Source organism: Stegodyphus dumicola, chromosome 9 (assembly GCF_044657685.1).
Source record: "Stegodyphus dumicola isolate Sdum_Otavi_A_Nest chromosome 9, ASM4465768v1".
Lineage (NCBI taxonomy): Eukaryota > Metazoa > Arthropoda > Arachnida > Araneae > Eresidae > Stegodyphus > Stegodyphus dumicola.
Window position 1 is genome coordinate 99,888,407 of NC_140776.1, and position 20,458 is coordinate 99,908,864.

General features: G+C 34.1%; 1 protein-coding gene across 1 annotated transcript in view; it reads left to right on the top strand.

Moving 5' to 3' along the window:
- The first annotated feature begins 1,444 nt into the window (after window positions 1-1,444).
- LOC118203016 (prefoldin subunit 3-like) overlaps window positions 1,445-20,458 on the top strand; it is a 53,859-nt gene continuing 34,845 nt past the window's right edge. The window contains exons 1-2 of the mRNA XM_035375259.2: window positions 1,445-1,667; window positions 15,964-16,091. Coding sequence (XP_035231150.1) covers window positions 1,593-1,667; window positions 15,964-16,091 — 203 coding nt within the window. The 5' untranslated portion in view covers window positions 1,445-1,592. The remainder of the gene's footprint in view (window positions 1,668-15,963; window positions 16,092-20,458) is intronic.

Below are 20,458 nucleotides of genomic sequence, written 5' to 3' on the forward strand. Positions count from 1 at the left end.
TTTATTTTTTTTTAATACTATTTAAAATATGGTAAGTTTTTCACATCGCATTTTTTCAATTACAATAAATTTCTAACAGCATCGTAGATGAGACAGAATTATAATCCAGATTATTTTTATTTTAATTGATTTTATAGAAAATAATGATAAAGCATTGAGCTTTATAAAAGTAATCTGATTTTTGAAATAATGCTGTTTAACTGTTTATGTTCAATGTTGCATGAATCAAGATCTTTAGCTTTTTTTTAAAAAAGTAAACATATCGCACAATCTTTTTTCAATAATTTAATGCTAATAATAGCGTTTTTCTTTTTTTATCGCAGGCAGTAATTGTTTATGAAATCAAAACGCGTACGACTTGGCGAAAAAAGGTTAACGCCAATTGGCGCAGCTTTCTATTTCAACGGAATACACGGAAAAAAACATATAAAATTCAATTATTTGTAAAGGGTGATTCCAGTAAATAGTGTCACAGTATTTAATACATTTTGATGCTGATAATACATGCTGAAAATGTAATATACGGCGGCAATTTTCTTATACAATATGGCTGAAACTTTCCAACCAATTCAACAGAGATAGTAAAATGACAAAAATACTGAAAATAAAATAATAAATCATGCAGTTTTAACTTACCTATGAAAGGTTACAAGTCCTCCTTTCACGAAACTTTCTTTACATCCGTAGGCGGTGCAGCGAATAACCATTTTTACTTAAATTTTATGTGACCAAGCAGAGCAGCAGTCTTTCGTCCCATAGAAAGCAATGTAAAGTATTTCCGCACTTTCGGAATTCGCGCAGCAGTCACGTGACACTAATGTTGGAACCGGTTGAAGGTTGCAATACGCTCTCTACCAGTATATTATCTCGTTGCCCCAGACCCGAATCACTAGCGGTGGGAATGACCTTTCGCGAATGGTTCCTTCCTCGCGTTGTTAAGCTCACAAGATCAGTGATCAAGGAAATGTCGAATCTTTTGAAAATTCATGATGTAACTCTTCAAAACTGATTCTGGCCCTTTATTATGCAATCTTTGTTTTTTTACCTTTTTTCATTGTGGAAGTCAGTTTACCTTTTTTTGTTTTGACAAATCGACACTAAATTTTACCTCTTTGTGGAACTCTCTTTTTGATGGTAATTATTTAATCTTTGATGATGTGGAGATAAAGGCATTAAGCCTCTGAACCTCGTAATCGAACCCTTCCTAGATCCTGCCGCTTAGCTTCCATTCTTAAACACGCTATCACGCCTCAGATTCTCTTCTCACCTCTCCCACACCTTCTACTACACCGTTCTGCTGTTCAGAAGCCGAGTAAAAAGTTGTTTCTACATCTTGACACTCGAGAATTAAAATACAATCTTCATCATCATCATTCTTAAACAAACAATTCATCTGCTATTAAAATACATAATTTTTGAAGCAAGCAGGAACTAAGCAACTCATCTCTTCCATGCGTTTTCTACGGTAAATAAAAAGAGAAACCGTCAAGTATCTTATTAAATTTTTAAAAAAGTGTGAATTAATTTCAGGTTCTTGAAAAGAATTGCAACGTCTTAAGTCCGTTTTGATAGGAAAAGATAGTCTTACTAAAATGTCTTCAGAGAAAGAAGCTAATAAAAGCAGCGAACCCAAAAACAGTTTAGGAATCCCGGCTGCTTTTTTTGTTGTAAGTAAACAATTTATTTATTAATTTCTTTAATACATTTTATTGGATTTCACGTTATGAGAGTCGAAAATATATATTGAAAGATGTTAGTTTATGGAAGTATTTTTACATCGTAGAAAAATGTCGATCATTTTAAATTACTTGTCACATTGTTTTAATTAGTGGCGTCTACGAAAACTGGAAGCCGCTGCTGTCTGTCAGCATGGTAGTTAACAGACTCTATTAATTCATTCATGACTTCAGATAAATCTTCATACACTAAGTACTTTTAAAATCGATTAGGCACAGCTTTAGTATTAGTCCTTTTTGGCGAGAAATTTGTTTGGCAACATTTTTGAGCGATAAATGGAAAATTATGATAACCTTGGTAACCCTAAATATCAAGTTTAAAAAACATGCCGCCATTTCTGTCCACATAACTTCAACGAATTTGGTAGATATCAGAACTTTCATGGCAGGAGGGATAAATTGCATGTTTTTCTTAAAGTTCCTTTTGTGTTAGGAAAGCACAACATTTAAAATATTTTTAAAAAAGCCAAAATTTGATAGTTAAAACTGGTGCTTTTAATATTACATCACATGAGTCTTGAGATTTTTTCATATGGCAAATCTGCATATTATTATAAACTCCACCCCCCCTCCCCAAGGAAAAAAAACACATTTTCAGTAGCATGAGGTAAACTCTTTGCTAAGGAGATCAAAATTACCATGGTCTAAAAATACTTATTTGCCTCGTATTAGAACTGTAGGGATGTGTAATTGCATGAATTCATAGGTTCAAATCAGGACCAAAATCAGGTTTCATTATTGCTTTTATAATATTTTTATAATTTGTCTGACTATAAAAAATATAATGTTGTTTAGATTATGGAATATATAGCGTATAATTTAGAGTTCTCAAATTTTGTAAATCTTACAACCTAATAGCTGTATATGAATAACCTTCACTGAGTATTATTACTTCTATTAATAGTATGTTGACATAACAGTCGACTTTTATTTTAAATTTTATGCAAATTTTCTACATTACTTAAACATTTTATCTAACAGAACTCTGAATTTTTTGTAATAAAAACTCTATAATAAAAGTAAGAGTACAATTTACATATAAAAATTTGACTACATAGCAAACACTTAGATACCGATTTCAATGACTTTAAATGTTATTATTATGAAGTTTAGATATATTCTTATTAAGATATACTTTTATTCTATTATAAAGTTTAGATGTACAGAACAGAAGGCACACTTTGTGCTTACGACTCAGTCAACCACTTGTGGCAATATAGCTTATGATAACAATTAAGTTCAAATGTAAAATTTAAATTCAAATAAATTTGTAGCCAAAGGCTACACAGATCAATTTAATGCAAAGTTGGTTAAAACTTAACTGGCATGGAATTCAACTATCAGCAAGTATAATGCAAGTCTGAAGACTACAAATCTTATCTTATCTAGCAACCTAGTAATGTGGCCTCGAAAGGCAAACACTGTTTTTTTTACAAACTAAAAACTTCATTTGGATTCTGGTGAGAAAATGGATGGAGGAAATTGACAGTAAAGATCCCAAGCATAAAAGAACTCTGGTTACAAAATAAAGGCACGTTACAATATACTTTGTTCCCTGATTAATTATTCACTACATGAAATAATGTAATGCATTTTTGTTTGCATCATATACAAATTATTTATTTTATTTAAATGCTGTCCAAAACTGAACAGGATTTTGCAAACATATTGACCATATTTTTCGACCTATAGATGCAACACTTCTTCACTTCAGAAGTAAGATTTAGAAATAAGAAAATAAGAGAGAATTATGAATAGAAAATAAATATATATGCTGGCTAGCAGAAGAAAGATGCCTTTATAAAGTACTTTTTAAGAGAAACTGGCTCAGATTCACATTACATGTACAGAAAACCACAAAAACTCCCATATAGCCAGCCTGAACTACCACTGTTCAGTGGCTTACTCCACCACTAGTACATTCCAATGACTGTTTGAATTTTTCACAGAAAGCATCATTTATGATGATTGTATTATTACCATTGGTACAAAATTTACTCATTATGATAATTTAATTTTAGCTTTTAAATTATAATCATAAATTACTTGTAATAAATTGAGGGATTAAAAAATACACACTTCTTAATATTTTTACCATTTACAAAATTTAATCATAAAATGTATTTCTAACACTCTTACAAAACTTGCCCATTATAATTTAATTTGATTTCCTTTACTTTGAAATATTTTTTTTATTTTCTTTTAATAACAGAAATCTAAGAAACTAACTTTGAAATGAATTTGTTAACCTTTTGTAAATTTCATTATTCATAGCATAAAAATTAACCTTTTGTAAATTTAAAATATTAGCTAAATTCTAATATAATATAAATATTAGCTAACTACTTAAAATATTAATTTTTAATATATTAATTAAATATTTTGTAATTTAAAATATTAACCTTTTGTAAATTTAATTAATCATAACATAATCACTGCCATAAATTCATTTACGGTAGTGTTTCAAGAATTTATCATAGCAGTACTAGGAATGTTGAAAATTAGAGAAAGACTGTTTATTCTGATCAAGAGCTTATTTTTTAGGATTGTAGTTAGTCTAGATCGGGTTTTGTTGACAATCCGCCATTTTTTTCGGATCTTCAAAGCCGGGTCTACCTTGGTGACCGAAGTTTGTCGCCAAATCAAAAAATCGCCAAAAGGACCAATACTAAAGCTGTTCCTTCGATCAATACGATATTCTGTTGAGAGGTTTGGGGCAGAGAAAGAGAGATGCGAAATACATCGATACCATTTCCCAGTGGTACTAGCCAAAAGAAGCAAAAATAAAACAGCAATTCGGTTGGATCATAGCAGAACCCACACCCTTGGTGCATATCGATGTGTACATGGACAAAGTCAAGGGAGTGTGCAATGCCAAGTTAATGCAATTCTGGGATGTTTTTATAAGTGAAAATAGGTCGATGTGTACATGGATATCGAATTCTGCAATTTTTTTACTTGTTATTTTCAAGTTGGCGATTTTGAAAAACGCACGAAGCGGGTGATTCTGCACTTTCCCAGTTTGTTGCAAAGGGTGTGGGATCTCCTAGGATTTTACCCAGCAATTTCTACATTATTTTGATTTTGTAGTAGTTTCATCACTAGACTATAATACATAGCTAGGTATAAGTATGATTCTGTTCTTGTGTCAAATCCTCTTCCATAAGATTCGTATATCCGCTATGCCACATGGACTCCGAAAATTATTAATTGTACGTATTGTTTTATTTTATGTGGTTGTGCTTACAGAATTCCTGCATTATTTGTTTCCACAGGCTGTCAGTCATATTTGTATGTACTCTGGAATGATTTGCTGAAAGGTGAATGAAACTTTTATCAAAATGGCAGTCGTATGCTATCAGTAGTCAAACATCACCACTGATTTGGACAAGATGGGCTAATCTTTGGAATATGGTAACAGGTAGTTTGGCGACATTTTGTAAGGCGATAAAGGTTACTAGCTAGGACTTTAGCAGTGTACATGGATAAAGTCAAGAGTGTGCACAATGCCAATTTTGTGCAATTTTGGGATGTTTTTTTAAGTGAAAATAGGTCGACATGTACATGGATACCGCGTATATCTAATTCTTAAAAACGCAGCAAGCAGTTTGCGATTCTGCTCTTTCTCCCAATTTCGCACCTAATCTTCGTCATGATTAAGCACTTTAGTTCCATAAAAGTTTTAGCATAAGGGTAATTTGGCTAGCAGATTGTTGGAAAAAGTATTAAGTTAAAAAAAAAAAAAAATGTTTTTACTTCGTGAAAACAAAATGGCGTCCAAACAAAAACGAGCAGGATGCTGTAGCAGGGTTTGTCGCCAAAAAATCGCCAAGTTACCATAATCCAAAGATTAACCTCAAGGTGTTTTTCTTTATCGCATTCAACAAAGTCACTTTCATCTGATCTTCTACTGTGGGGGGGGATAATATTTTGATTATATTGAACACCCACTTTCCTATGTTTTAGGTGCATCTTAATCTATTTGTATTTTCATATTTTCCTCGTGCAACATCTAATAATGTTTGGAATTTCATTGTGCTGACTGTATTTTGGAGTCAAGTGCAAAAATTCCAACTCTTTGTTTTGTCTTCCTGAGCAGTAACAGAAATAAGATATGGAAGTATTTCTGTCTCACTGAAAAAAATCTTCCTTTTTTATGTAACTGGGATTATAATCTGTCATTGAAAAGTTTTTCTTTATTTATGTTGCTGGAATCATAATTTAATCGACATTTATATTTTTCATTCAAAAGTTTCATTGGAGTAAGTAAGGCATAGCAATAACAAAATTTAAAATGTCTGTGTAATTCCTTTGAATACTCTGCCCTGTGTAAAAGAATTCTCTTTTCAATTAAGTTCTTTATGAAGTTCTTCACAACTCATCAAGGTATGATTTTTTACTTCAGTAACAAGCCAGTGTATAAAAAGAATACTAGTAGTTTGATTTTGGGTTCAGTCCTAAAGAATGGGCTGACAGTCTTGCATACTTTACCTTTGCCAACACACAGTAAAGAGTGTTAAGTAAAAGGATATGTGAAGTTTCTCCTTTCTAAAAAATATGAAAAATGAAGATAATTTCATCACTTATCTGTCTTATCCAGTGTTCAGTAAGAATGAAGTGATTCTCTACCCCAGGATGATGGATGTAAAGCAAAAGTATGATAGCCTTTATAAAGAATATCATATATCTTAAAATCGTCTAAAGAATGTAGAACCTCCCATTCAGAAGACAGAACTTATGCATAATTTTAAATACTGAAACGAGCTGATAAGGAAAGAAAATTTTCATTTCTCAAAAAATGAATCACCTATGTAGCTCCAATTTTATAAGAATCTATTCACTATTTTCCTGAATAGTAAAAATTGCAAAGTTTAAATCATAGCATCAGCCTCGAACAGAATCCGGGACCATCCTTTTTGACTCGTGATGTGAGCTCGTTGTGAGATCATGTTCACTATATTGTGTGTTAAAATATGCTTTTTATGTATTCTGGCTGTCCAAGAATTAGGTGTTACACCTGCTTTGCATAGCCTTTTAGTTTTGCATAAGTGTCCATCTGTGTCCTTTACCAACTGTAGTGAACTTTCCTCTATTCCAATAAATTCCAATCCCCCTTTTCACCCCTTGTTCAGACTATATCCATAGAATTAACCTTTATAATATTTTTCACATGAAAAAATGACATCTCCAAAAAATGCTGTCTGGAGTGGGCCATCTTCTAGCTATGTCACTGTACATATTCATGTAGACTTTTCTGCAAAAATCCCCCAATCATATTTTGTGCTTCCCATGCTCACATTCATCTAGCTTTTTATTACATTTGTTCCAGCTTTGCACACCTTCAAATGTATAAAAATTAATAATCAGTCAGGCTCATATTACTTTCTTTGGTAATTTCCTCTCAGCTGGATACCTGATTGTTTGACCCTAGTATACTACAACTCAAATTTTATAAAGTATTGCATAAGTAAAACTTTTTTTTTAATGAATAGTCACAATTAAATTTAGTTAATCATATTGAACCTGTCAGAACAACAGTTAAAGCAACCTTATAAACAATCTGTTTTAAAAAGAATAAGTTTCTTTCAATGAAAACTACCTATTTTTTTTTAAATGCTAAGCTGGGCCATGTAACTGGCAACTACCTAAAGACGAAGAATCAAACATCAAATTTTCCAAAAATAATGGAATTCTTCATAAAGAAAGACAATATTTATGTGATCATCCAATGAAGTTATGCACAATTGTTTTATCGAAAAGATGGCTATGCAGTCTGTGATCATATTCAGAAAAGAAAGATATGCAGACATGATTTATGTATCCCTTTTCTCATTGCTTTGCGATTTACATCCTTATGCTGTCAAGAATTAATGTCTGCTGGATTTATTTTACGAACTTCAGCTTCAAATAAACTACAATTTGATTGTCAACTGGAATGTAAGTTCCAATCAGGAGGGGGGAGGGAAATGAGAGAAGCCAGCAGAGTAGTTGAAACACGCGAATCCTTTTACTCAGAAAAAACATGAGTAGGTTTTTGGCAAGTTTTATCTTGAAACTAAAGAATGTGTTTTGTTGCAGTCCTAAATCAAACAGCACAAATTTAATGGCTGGGACAGAAGAACATATAGCTGATAGTAGTACTGTTGAAAAGAATACAAAACTAAAGAACTACAAAATTTCAGATTTGTACATTTTACTGTCGGTCATTTGTATAATTTTGTGGACTCAAAACCGGATGGCACACTCAGACAACAGATTTATTGTGGGGTTCTTCAAAATGATGCAATAAACGTCAGCATGGAACTGCTAGAAACCATTTAAGAGTTGTATGCTAAGGCAAATTTATTTTCAGCAGTTGTAAGCAAAATTTACAATTTTATACCTTTTATGTAAATTGATTTTTTTTAAAATTTCATTATTTTTTTCCTTTATATTTCATTTTATTAGTATGAATTAAATGTTATAAAAATGGAGTCAAATATTCTGCCACCCAGATAATGGAAAAGTACCCTAACAAAATGAACAAAAGGGTCCTTATGGACAAAAGAACTTGGATGCCAAAAGAGCCTCCTGGGACACGTTCTGCGAAAATCTTGAGATCTCTTCCTTGTTTGGGTCCTACTATATCATTAAGGGCAAAAGCTTAGGACCCCTGCAACTAAGCTCAATACTCAAACCACATGGGACAACCACAACTTCAGTTGAAGACACTATTAGAGAAATTGTCAAGTATCACTTTCCTAACGATACTCAAGACGAAAACACCCAACATCACAGGGAGATAAGGAGGTCAGCAAGCAGCCCTCCTAACAGTGCAAATAATCCCCGTTGCACTACCACAGAAATTCGAAATATCATAGAAACTACCAAAAGGCCAAATCCACCAGGCTTGGACAAACTCAGTATAGATTTGGTCGAAGAGTTGAGAATTGCAAATGAAGACCAACTAATATATCTCTTTAATGCATGCCTTCAAAAGGCTACTTTCCAGATGCCTCGAAGAATGCTGAGCTTGCTCTTTTCAAGATAGAGGGCAAACACAGTAAGCATCCAAATGCATATAGAACTAGTCTCCTCTCCACCCGGGGAAAAGTCCTAGACAAACTAATAACCAGAACGGCTCACTTTCCACCTGGAGAAAAACCACCTCATGAACAAAGTGCAGTACGCTTCACAAAGGGAAAGAGTGCCATTGATGCTCTTTACGATCTACAAGAGCAAATATACCATAAGAAGCAGCGAGGGCCCCACACGTGTGTTATCTCCTTAGACGTGGGCTCAGCGTTCAACCAACTCTGGTGGCCAGCCCTCAGGGACCAACTCAAGCATCTTCAGTGTCCTAAGAAACTCTTTCGTATCATAAGCAGTTATCTTCATAATCGTAGTCACTTACCAGCAAGAAGGGATCAGTGTCACCTACGACTACTACAGAGGTGCCCCCCAAGGATCCAATATTGGCTCAGTGTTGTGGAATCTCATTGCAAATACTGCACTAGATCTAGATTTCTTAGAAAATGCACAAATCCAGGCCTATGCCAACAACTTTATCCTAATCATCTAAGGAGGTAATCACACCGAAATAGAAAACAAAGTGAATAAGGTATTAGATCTTATCACTGACTGGAGCCTCAAACTCGAGCTTAAATTCAGCATTGAAAGACAAAAATAATCACCTTTCCAAAGGGTAATAAATTTTTAAATAGCCAACCCCGTAAAATGGCATGGCTGAGCTCTAAAAAATGAAGATACTTTAAAATACCTAGGATTCTTATTTGATGGAAAACTTACCTAGGTACTGCACTTGGCGATGATACGAGATAAAACCTGCAATCTTATTAATAGCTTAAATTGCATCGTCACAAATAAGTGGAACCTAAAAGGGAAACTTTTGAAAGAACTCTTATCTGCGGGGCATTGAAAGGATGATCCTTTACGGCTCTCCCATCTGGATGACTGGCACAGTAAGGTTTCGTTAGAATCTACTCCAAATTCAACGCATTACATTTATCAAGATCACTGTTTCACTATCACATCCACAGCAGCTTTTCAAATCCTAGCAGGGGTTCTCCCCTTAGATCTCAAGGCAGAAATTAAATGTGGGACTTACAGGTTATTTTATTTTAAGGAATCCTTCCAGCTCAATGACTCTTCATTCATAGACCAGTGCTTCTTAGAACCACAATGCCACTATATTCCCATCCACCCAGCTCTCACAAAAGACCTAAAATGGCTTAAACTTCTATCAAAAGGACAAGACTTAGAAATCTTTTCTGATGGCTCTTAAGTTTCAGAGCATGTAGGTGCAGCCAGTGTCACTTTTCACAACAATACAGAAATTCACTCAGCACGGTTCAGACTTAGCGACCATGCCTTGGTTTTCCAGGCTGAGTCTTTTGCTTTAAAGAAGGCAGATCTGTGGGAGGCAACACCAATTTTCCATCCATCAGCTTCTACATGGGCGGCATGAGCGTCCTATGGGCACTGAACAGGAATGGCATGCAAGCCTTCCACATCTCATTAAAAGAAGTGCTTATTACCCTGTCTTCATCTAGACAAGTGTCTCTATGCTGGGTACGTAGTCATCAAGGCACCCAAGGTAATAAAAAGGGCCGACTCTTAAGCTAAAGAAGCCACGCGTCACTCTTCCATCGACTCAGATATCCCACTGTCCATAGTCGCTGCCAAGCACAAGATCTTCTGCACCTTCATGTCCGTCTGGCAAGCTCGCTGGGACAACTCGGACACTGGTCGACACATCCACTCCATCTCTCCCATGGTCCCCATCACGAGGCTCAAAACAGACTTCTATCTACAACAAGCTTTCACAAGCCACTGAAGATTTCCCGCATATCTCAGCAGGTTCTGCCATCAAAACATCAAATGCACCTGCTGTGCTTCCGCCTTTTCAGCAGATACTGATTCAGAAGTCAAACAACAAAAATCAGCGTTAATTCACAAAATTTTCACAGGACTAGTTTCGATGGTTTTACCGAACCATCATCTTCAGCTGCAAAACCGCAAAACGGTTTTGCAGCTGAAGATGATGGTTCGGTAAAACCATCGAAACTAGTCCTGTGAAAATTTTGTGAATTAACGCTGATTTTTGTTGTTTGACTTCTGAATCAGTATTTTCAGCAGATGTTTGACATTACATCTACAACTGTCCGCTCACTTCTCCCATCAGAGCCTCCCTTCCTCAGCTCCAGGACCAAATAGTCTCAAAGACCTTCTTCAGGATAACTAGGACAGTGGCACATCAGAACCATCATAGAGTATATCTATTCTAAGAGAAATGTAATCATAGCAGATAACCAGGTCTAGGCACCTGACGAAATGTAAAGGCAGCACACCTCCATTCATGTATATATGTAAATATCTCAGCAGGTTCTGCCATCAAAACATCAAATGCACCTGCTGTGCTTCCGCCTTTTCAGCAGATGTTTGACATTACATCTACAACTGTCCGCTCACTTCTCCCATCAGAGCCTCCCTTCCTCAGCTCCAGGACCAAATAGTCTCAAAGACCTTCTTCAGGATAACTAGGACAGTGGCACATCAGAACCATCATAGAGTATATCTATTCTAAGAGAAATGTAATCATAGCAGATAACCAGGTCTAGGCACCTGACGAAATGTAAAGGCAGCACACCTCCATTCATGTATATATGTAAATATCTCTTTAGCTAACTAACCCTTTTTGCTATTTTCATACTAACATACCCAAAACATTGTAAGTTGGAGCACCCAACAAAAGTAATACATTAATTTCAAATCTGTTTATCAATAATAAGGTTGAAAAGATAACAACCAAAAAAGGTTGCTGGTGCAACAATCAGGATAACATGACTGACCTGTAGCACCCATTGAGATTTGAAGCAGGCAAAATAAGGCTCTTATATGCACCCTAAGGTTGCCAAATGCGGCAATATGTGTTGTGCCCTACTTTTTGGCGCAATTGCGTGTTCTGTTCTGCGATGGTTTTGGGGGCGATGTTGGTTTCTGTGGCAACCCTTTTTACGTGGAAACTTGGATTTGCTATTTGGTTCGTGTGGTAAGTGATTTATGACGTGTTGGCAAAATTTTAGTCGCGTGCGTGGTACAACTATTTTTTCAGGTGGCTGGAAATTCTACAAGTATTTAGAAGAAGAAGGCTTTGAACATTTATTTGTGAAACATAGTATCAGTTTTGTGGATAATGAGTCTGGCTGTCATATAAATACGATAGAGATTACGTTGCGGCGTGTTAAAGCGATGTTGCCGATTTATAATTGGAAATGTGATTTGGAGTTTTATTTGGTGGTTTATATATTTTTTCATCTTTGTTCTGAAAAGGGAGAAGATGCTTTTAACAAATTTATGGTGAAATTGTTTTGGTGATGTTTGAAATTGGTATTTCTGCTGTTCAAAAAAGCGTTTATTTATGGTAAGTGCATTTTGTTCTATTCTTGTTCTTATTTAGTAGAATGTTATGTTCATTGTTTTTTTTTAGTATGAATTTCTGTTGTTATTGTTGTTTTTTTGAATTGTTTGAAATTTATTTTAGTTATTTTAGTTTATCTTGTTTGTTTAGTTTATTTTTGTTAGTGCACAATGCCTAGATTGTGTAATTCGTAGATGTTGTTTAGAGTTTAAATAGAAGGCTGAGTACATGGTATTCTTGAAATTTATTATTGTTATGTTAATTTATTAAAGCAAGGTGTGTGTAGTTTGTAGATTCCTTTCCTGCTTAGATTGTGCAATTCATAGATATATTTTTAAGTTTAAACAGAAAGCCGTGTATATGGTATTCTTTTAAATTTATTGTTGTTATGTTAATTTATTTAAGCTAGGTATACATAGTTCGTAGATTCCTTCGCTGCATAGATTGTGTAATTCTGTGATTTTTTTTTTTTTTTTTTAAGTTAAAACATATCACTGTGTATATGGATTCTTGTTGAATATTTTTGGTTAGGAACTTTATGTTTTTACTATCTAAATTTTTTGTTTCGAATTTTTAGCTTAAATTGTGTGTTTAAAGCTTGTTTTTTGCATGTGCAAAAATCACGTTTTTGCAGACATTTTAGGCTAAAAGTTCGAAATGTAGACAAAAAATTTAGGTAGTAATATGACGGCGTGAAGTTGGCGAGAAATTTGTCACTGCATTTGCCTACCTGAGGCCGCATATAAGAGTAGTTCCCAAAATAATAATAAATAATTTGTATGTAGTGTATGAGAAGATAAACAAATGATTACAAATTCAGAACAAAAGGTCGTAAGAAGTTATGCCACGAAAAGGGTTACAAATCAGTAAGTAGTAAGTACTGCCACCTCTGGCAGCTATACAACCCAGAACATGACATGGCATCGAGTCAAGTTGATGTTTGTTTGTGTGAACGTTGGTCATCAGCACTGAGACTGAATCGGGTTTCATCGCTGAAGATCACACACCTCCAGTTGGTCACACTCCAGCTTGCCCAAGTTCTGCAAAAATCCAGTTGACGCTACCTATGATGTGGGGTAAGTGGTAGGTGTCTAAATGAACGTCAGCATTAAACTGTTGACATTATGTTCTGTTTTTAGTTTTCCTCATGGAAATTAGATCAGAGGTCATTCGGCTAAACTAACGTGGTTGCCGCTGATTGGCTGATGATATAGTACCAGCAAATTGTCCAATGTTGTGTTTACATACGCGGAAATCGTGAACATGAGGGAGTTCGCTGGTTTTCTTTTCTCTTGGTTTTTAATGTAAAGGCTACTGTTGCAGCTTAGTTTATTTTTATTTATGTTATGAAATAAATATTATGTTTATTTGAGTCCTAGTCTTTATTAAAGTAAGGCAAAGTGTACTATTGCGACTGCTCCAATGCCAACAACAATACCATCCATTCAAGTTGACAGATTCATTTGAATACCCCTATGGCATAAATAATCATGCTTTTAAACTCTCTCAGCTGCACATCTCACCCTGATCACTTACCCTGATCTCATTGGCGTCAAAATTTAAATCATGTACATATCTCTTACCAGACGACATTCCTACCGAGTTTCGTGATTGTGGCTTGGTTTCTTCTGGGGGCATATATATTTTTTTGTGAAATGGTGTTATAAAAGAATATGTAAGTAAGACAATTTTAAGATTTATTTCAAGTGTTATAACTGGTCAGTAAAATTGCTTTCGATAAGGTTATTTGCTTGAATTTCTTTATCTTGGTCTTGAGTGTTATAATTTGTTAACATGATTGCTTTGGATAATGCTATTTGCATTGAACTTTTTTATCATATCTTAATTTTAGATGCAAAAGGATTGCTATGAAACTAGTTTGCCATTATCATCAGTTTGCCATCAGTCTGACCTAAATTTAGATTTAGTCTTAGGTACAGCATATTAATTTTATTTATTAATTAAAATTTAAGTACTTGTTGATATTTCTTTATTATTATGTCCCCCTTCCCATTTCTTTAATGCCAAATTGATGCCAGGATTTAACAAAGATTTCATATTTACTTCTTACATGCTTTTTGCAGTAGTCACATTTTCATGGTTGATTTTAATATAGCATCAGAGCCATTTTCAATACATGAACTCTGCAAGGTAAAATTCATGCTGATGGCGAACCATGCATGTTTGATGTTTATCCACTACCTAGCACCATAATCGTTTAACATTTCTTGTATGAGCAGGTTTTTTAACTTTGAAAGGTGACTTTAGCTTCATTAGTGTTTTTTTTAAATGAAGTTAAATTTTTAATTTGTAAGCTTCCTTGCAAACGAATTGTTTGCACTTTCAGTAGGAGCACAAAATTTGTCTTAAGACATTTTTACGGTCATCACTTTTCCCTTCTTAGAACTTGGGAAGCCGACTTCAGCATCATGAGCCCCCGGGCAGTAATCCCTAGATTTGGTGCATTATAGCACTATCCAACATGGCAGAGAATGTTGCCAAGACATGGGTATTTGAAACATGCCCCAGTGATCATGAAAGTTGGTGGAGATCCCGACACAGAGTTGTGTCAATCGTTCCTGCAGAATAATCAAGAAATTAAGATTTTTTTAATTTAATATGCAGTTAATACTTAACCCTCTTTGTGTTTGCGTTTCATAAAAAGAAGGGCTTTTGTAGATTTCTACTATTTGCTAAGCTATCCAATCGAAAGTTCTATTTAGAATGCTATCAACCTAAATTTTCTGAAGGTAATTGTTCCAATCTATTATTGTTTTGTTGGTCACATCAGCTGATCATGTCATGTTCATTAATATTTTTTTTTTTTTTTTAAATGGTAGAATCACATAATTTTGAAATAATCCACTGCTTACTGTTCTGTAGAAGGCAGGTTTCAAATTAATGTTTTTTTTTCTTCCAAAATGAGGGGAGTGGTTGGGGATAACTTAATTTATATCCATAAAAGCAAAAGGTGGCATACTGATAATCAATCGGATTACAGCAAACAAAAATGGAAATGTTATGGGTGTGTTGTTACAACATGCTTATCCACAATTGGCATTAAACCACATTGCTTTGCATGAGTTTCATTGTCAGTGGGTTAATGCATAAGTACAGGGAATTGGTAACATTTGTACGAAAAACAGAAAATACAATAACGCAAATTATTTGGAGCTATTCTTGTAATCAGAGAACTATAAATACTTACTGTTAAAATTGCTAACCATTTGAATATTTGCATTGGTGATTTATTGATATTCTTTGTGACATTTACAAAAAGGTGGCCTTAATGAGAAGGAACTACCTTGTTAAAGCAGGTGCCACATGTAACTGGCAGACTTAACACCCATTCTCTTAAGTTATCGAATTTCAGTTGTCACCACTGACTTATGCATATCTATTAGTTTTAATGACTTACGAAAGTTAGTATTTGAATTACTTTTTAATACCAATATATACAGCAAGATGGCTACAATTTTTGGTTCTTAAAGAATTCTGGTATACAACTTAGCATTTCTGATACTTGAAGCCCATTGTTTAAAAAAAGAAAACCAGATTTCGATTCAGAAAATGTGCTTTTTAAATGGGGGGTGGGTTAATTTTTTATTGAAAATTGTTATACAAATGAAAAATTTATTTAACTAAGAAAGGTCTAATTTATGAGAAATTTTCAGATGCTGAATTTAAATTTTAAAATTAGTAAAATTAAGTACTGATATTTTTAGCAATTTTATTTTAAGTTGTGATAATGGTAGTGCTGATGTATATGCAAATATGATTTGTGTATGTAATATTTTTGCATTTTAGGAAGATGTGGAAAGTTTCATGAGGCAGGAAGAAAATCAAGAAAATGCTGAATTAGTATTAAGGAAGCTGGATGAACAGCATAGCAAATATAAATTCATGGAGATGAATCTTTTCAGAAAAAAGAGAACGTAAACATATTTTTATTTAATATTTTGTATAGAAAAGTATGCATCCCATTTTCTTGCCTTGTTCAAACAATATAATAATATTTAAAGTTTGTTTTTGAACACATCCTGCTTTCATATGGTTTAAGGTTAGTTATCAGATTCAGCTTAGTGATATATAAAAAATATTCCCAGATTAGCTCTCTAACACACTAATAAATGACAGGACAAGATTGAAGTTGGAACTATAATGACTCTCAGTTTTGATAATGCAGTGTGACAAAAGGCATTGCCATGCTAACTCATGAATTGCTCTGTAGTGTATTAAATTTTAATAGGCACTTCAGGGTTTTATTCTTCTGTTCAGCCTGCCTCTTAACCAAGGTAACAACAGCTGCAGCAAATGGTCAAGTACCATATTTGCATTTATTTCTATTTATTATGTTTTGCTTCATGAAAAGAACATAGCTGAGGGTTGTCTTTAACTGCAGTGTCAAATAAAGTTAGAGAAAATAAGTGCTGTATGATGATGATAATATGTGACAGTCACAAATGAGGGAGGGCCAGGTGTTGCAACGGGCACCTCAGTTGCAGAACCACATTCTCGCAATGGCGTGCTAACAATATACACTGTTTTCTGGGGGTGGGTAATTTGCACTGCTGAGACTAACTTTGGAACAATTTTGCATAAGTAAATAAATTTAATTTAATTTTAAAAAATTAAATTAAATATTTAAAATAATGTTTAAATAAGTATTTAATAAAATTTCTGGTTCGAAAAAATAAATTAAATTTCTGGCCCATTTATTCCAATTTTTTGGTACGTTATGAGAGAGTCTCTCAGGTAGTTAACAGAATTACTTTAAAATTTATCATTATATTTAAAAATTTTAATAAAATAATCAATTGTATAAGTAATATAATTTTTCATTTATCTTAAACAAATATATATGGAAAAAATATCTAAATAACCACAGATTTTATTTAACACAACACAAAAATTATAACAAAAATTAAAATTATTTAAAATTTCTTCCATTAAAAAAAGTATACATAATTTTTGACTTACTTAAGTAAATATATGTATAAAAGAATAAGTATATCCATATTAGAATCGCTATAACTATGACTTCCCAATTCTGCAAAAATATTGTCTCTGTCATCAGGGTCAGTAAAAGACTCATTTATCATTCATGTATACTCTTCTTCTGTTAAATACTGTTTTCGTTTTGCCATTTAGGTATAAAAAATATTTTCTTAAATGGTATAAAATATGCATCTTAACTTCTAGCTTTCATCTTAGCTACTGACTAATATGCATCTTACATCTTAACTACCAACTTTCTAAAATTTAGAAAAAATTTAAAAGGAATAAATATAACTTCTAAAATGATAGAACATCTACGTCGCTATATCGGAGAAAAAAAAGAAACTCCGAACCATGAGCATTTGTTTACATTACCCGACCAGTTAAAGAGGCAACACCCACTAATCTAGCTCTCATTCCAAAACAAAATAAAAAATTAAAAAAGCTTCAAAAGAATGAAGGTCAACATACTTTACCTTTTGAGAAATTTCGCTATTACAGAGATATCAACCATCTAATGGCAACAAAAAGTACTAATTAAATGCTCTTTCTAAAATGTCGTATGTGGTACACCCGGCCACAGAATGTATTTAAACGGTGTGTATACATGGTGTTTGTAACTGAATGGTGCATTTTTAAAAATTAATAATAAGTCATTGTATTACCTAATGCATCTAAAAACCTACACTGTAAGCATTTGCAACTGTCCATGTTTTTCATGTGCTACCTGCTGTTTACTTGTCATGCTTACTGTGCAGCAGGAAGACGGCACAAGAGGAAAAGGCTTTCTGTGTGCTCTGTGTCTAGATCTTTGGTTCCAATGCAGTGCGAGTTTTGTGCATTTTTCCTGCTCTGCAAGAAAGTGCACGGCCCATTTTTCTTTGAACAAGAAACTGTGATCAGTGACTCATTTTTAGACATGTCAAAACAGTATTTTGAGTTTTGAGTGGCACATATGTTTCAAAGGCTAAAGAACATCCCTTGAATCCAGTGAGTGACTAGAAAATCTTTCATGAGCATTATCTCTGAAACTGTGGAATGAATTGGGAACTTTGGGATTATCAGAGGACAGTCAGCACTATTGTAAACATTGTTGTTCTGTCATGTGGGTTGGTGCAAGCAATCCTGTGGCTGAAATTTAACATGCTGTTGCCAGGTTTGTCTCCAGACTGCTGAGCTCTGAGCAGAAGGGACTATACAGTCAAAAGTCTTTAATCCGGATGTCTATAATCTGGAATGATCTATAATCCTGACCTCAAATCTACAAACTTTCTGCGCATGCATGTTTAATGTATAACGAACAGTATAAACTAAGCTAAAATTATCTAATTATCTGTTTCAGTTAATGTTGCAGATTGCATTGTTCCTTAATCTTCTAATTGGTTCCAGCTTATTATTTTTTGCAGACTGTTAGAGCAATTTTATAAAAGTAAGCTTGAACTTTTGGTTATGTCAAAAAGAATTTTCAATTCTGGAGCTGCCAAAGGATCTACAAAGCGAAAGCATGTTTCGATGTCCATCAAACAAAAAGTGGAATTGCAAAAAATGGATAAAGGCATATCCTTTGTTTCTCTAACCATTCCGAAATCTGTTTATCAATTTCACGCTGCTCTGCAGGGGAGGGGGGGGGAAACGTCGCGGCGCACAATGAACTGGAAGTTGATCTGTCAGCACTATCCTTATCTTCAGGGCAGATGTTTTTATTTTATTCGGCTTATAATTCTGTACTAAATGTAGTATTTCATCTCGAAGTACTCCATCTTTGATATGAGTTAAATCAAATTCCTCATCATTATAAATATCATGAATACACATCAAATGGTTTTCTGGCTGCAATTTTCTAATTTCGACTATGCGTAATGTATGCTTTACGCATGCGAGCGTTGAAAGAAATGTTTAATAAAGTAAACAAATAAATATTAAGCCTTTTTTTTTTTTTGTAAATTTTGATACCCTTTAGATCATAATTGCTCTTTTTTCATAAATTAAGGTTTCATATTTCTAATTTTATAATTTCTGCATGCCATCTTACCAGATTAAAATTGATGATCTATAATCCGGAAAAACCGATAATGCGGAATCGCCGAAGTCCCAACGAGTCCGGATTAATGCAGTTAATGCACCTAACAATTTTTTTTAGCATGATAAATAAAACAAATAAAAATGCAATAAAGTAAAAAAAATACAGTCAAAAGTCGTTAACCCGGACTCGTCGGGACTTCGGCGATTCCGGATTATCGATTTTTCCGGATAATAGATCATCAGTTTAAATCTCGTAAGATGGCATGCAGAAATTACAAAATTAAAAATATGAAACCATAATTTATGAAATAAAGAACAATTATGATCTAAAGGGTATCAAAATTTACAAAAAGAAAAAGCTTAATATTTATTTGTTTACTTTATTAAACATTTCTTTCAATGTAAGTTGCTTCGTTTCATGTGATAATACTTTCTCTTTAATTTTACTAAACAGACATAATTTCTTGTTTAGTTACAAAGTTCCGCTGTTCAAGTCCTATTGTGTTGAGAATACCGACTAATTTGTCAATCGAAATGTTTTCATTTTCAATAACCTCTGGGTCACTTTCTTCACTATCGGAAGCGAATTATAATGACGAGGAACTTGATTTAAATCATATCAAAGACGAAGTATATCGAGATGAAATACTCCGTCTTTGATATGATTTAATATTTGATATGATACTACACTTAGTACGGAATTATAAACCAAATAAAATAAAAACATCTGCCCTGAAGATAAGGATAGTGCTGACAGATGAACTTCCAATCCGCGGTGTGAAATTGAGAAACAGATTTCGGATTTCAAAACATACTTTCGCTTTGTAGATACAAATTACATATTAGTAAATACGAGGGCCATCCAGGAAGTAGATTACGTTTCCGTCTGTGTCCGCTAGGGGCGGGGCTAGCGCGGCCATCTTGGGGTCAGAGCGTTGCGCAGCTCAGTCTGCATCTAGCCGTGCTAGTGAGAGGTTCGTGCTGTGCTCCGTTCAGATACTGTGACGGTTTGAAATGTCTGCGTTAATTGAAAATCCTGCGAGGTGCGCTCAGTAATAAGGTTTCTGACTGCAAAAAACTGTAAACCGATAGAAATCTATCGGCAGCTTCGTGAAGTGTATGGGGACAACATTATCACTGAAGGTGGAGTGCGTCAGTGGGTCATAAGATTTCAAAATGGCCGAACCAATGTTCACGACGAAGATCGAAGTGGGAGACCCAGCATAGTGACCGCCGAACTTCTCGAAAAAGTCGATGCTAAAGTGCGTGAAAATCGAAATTT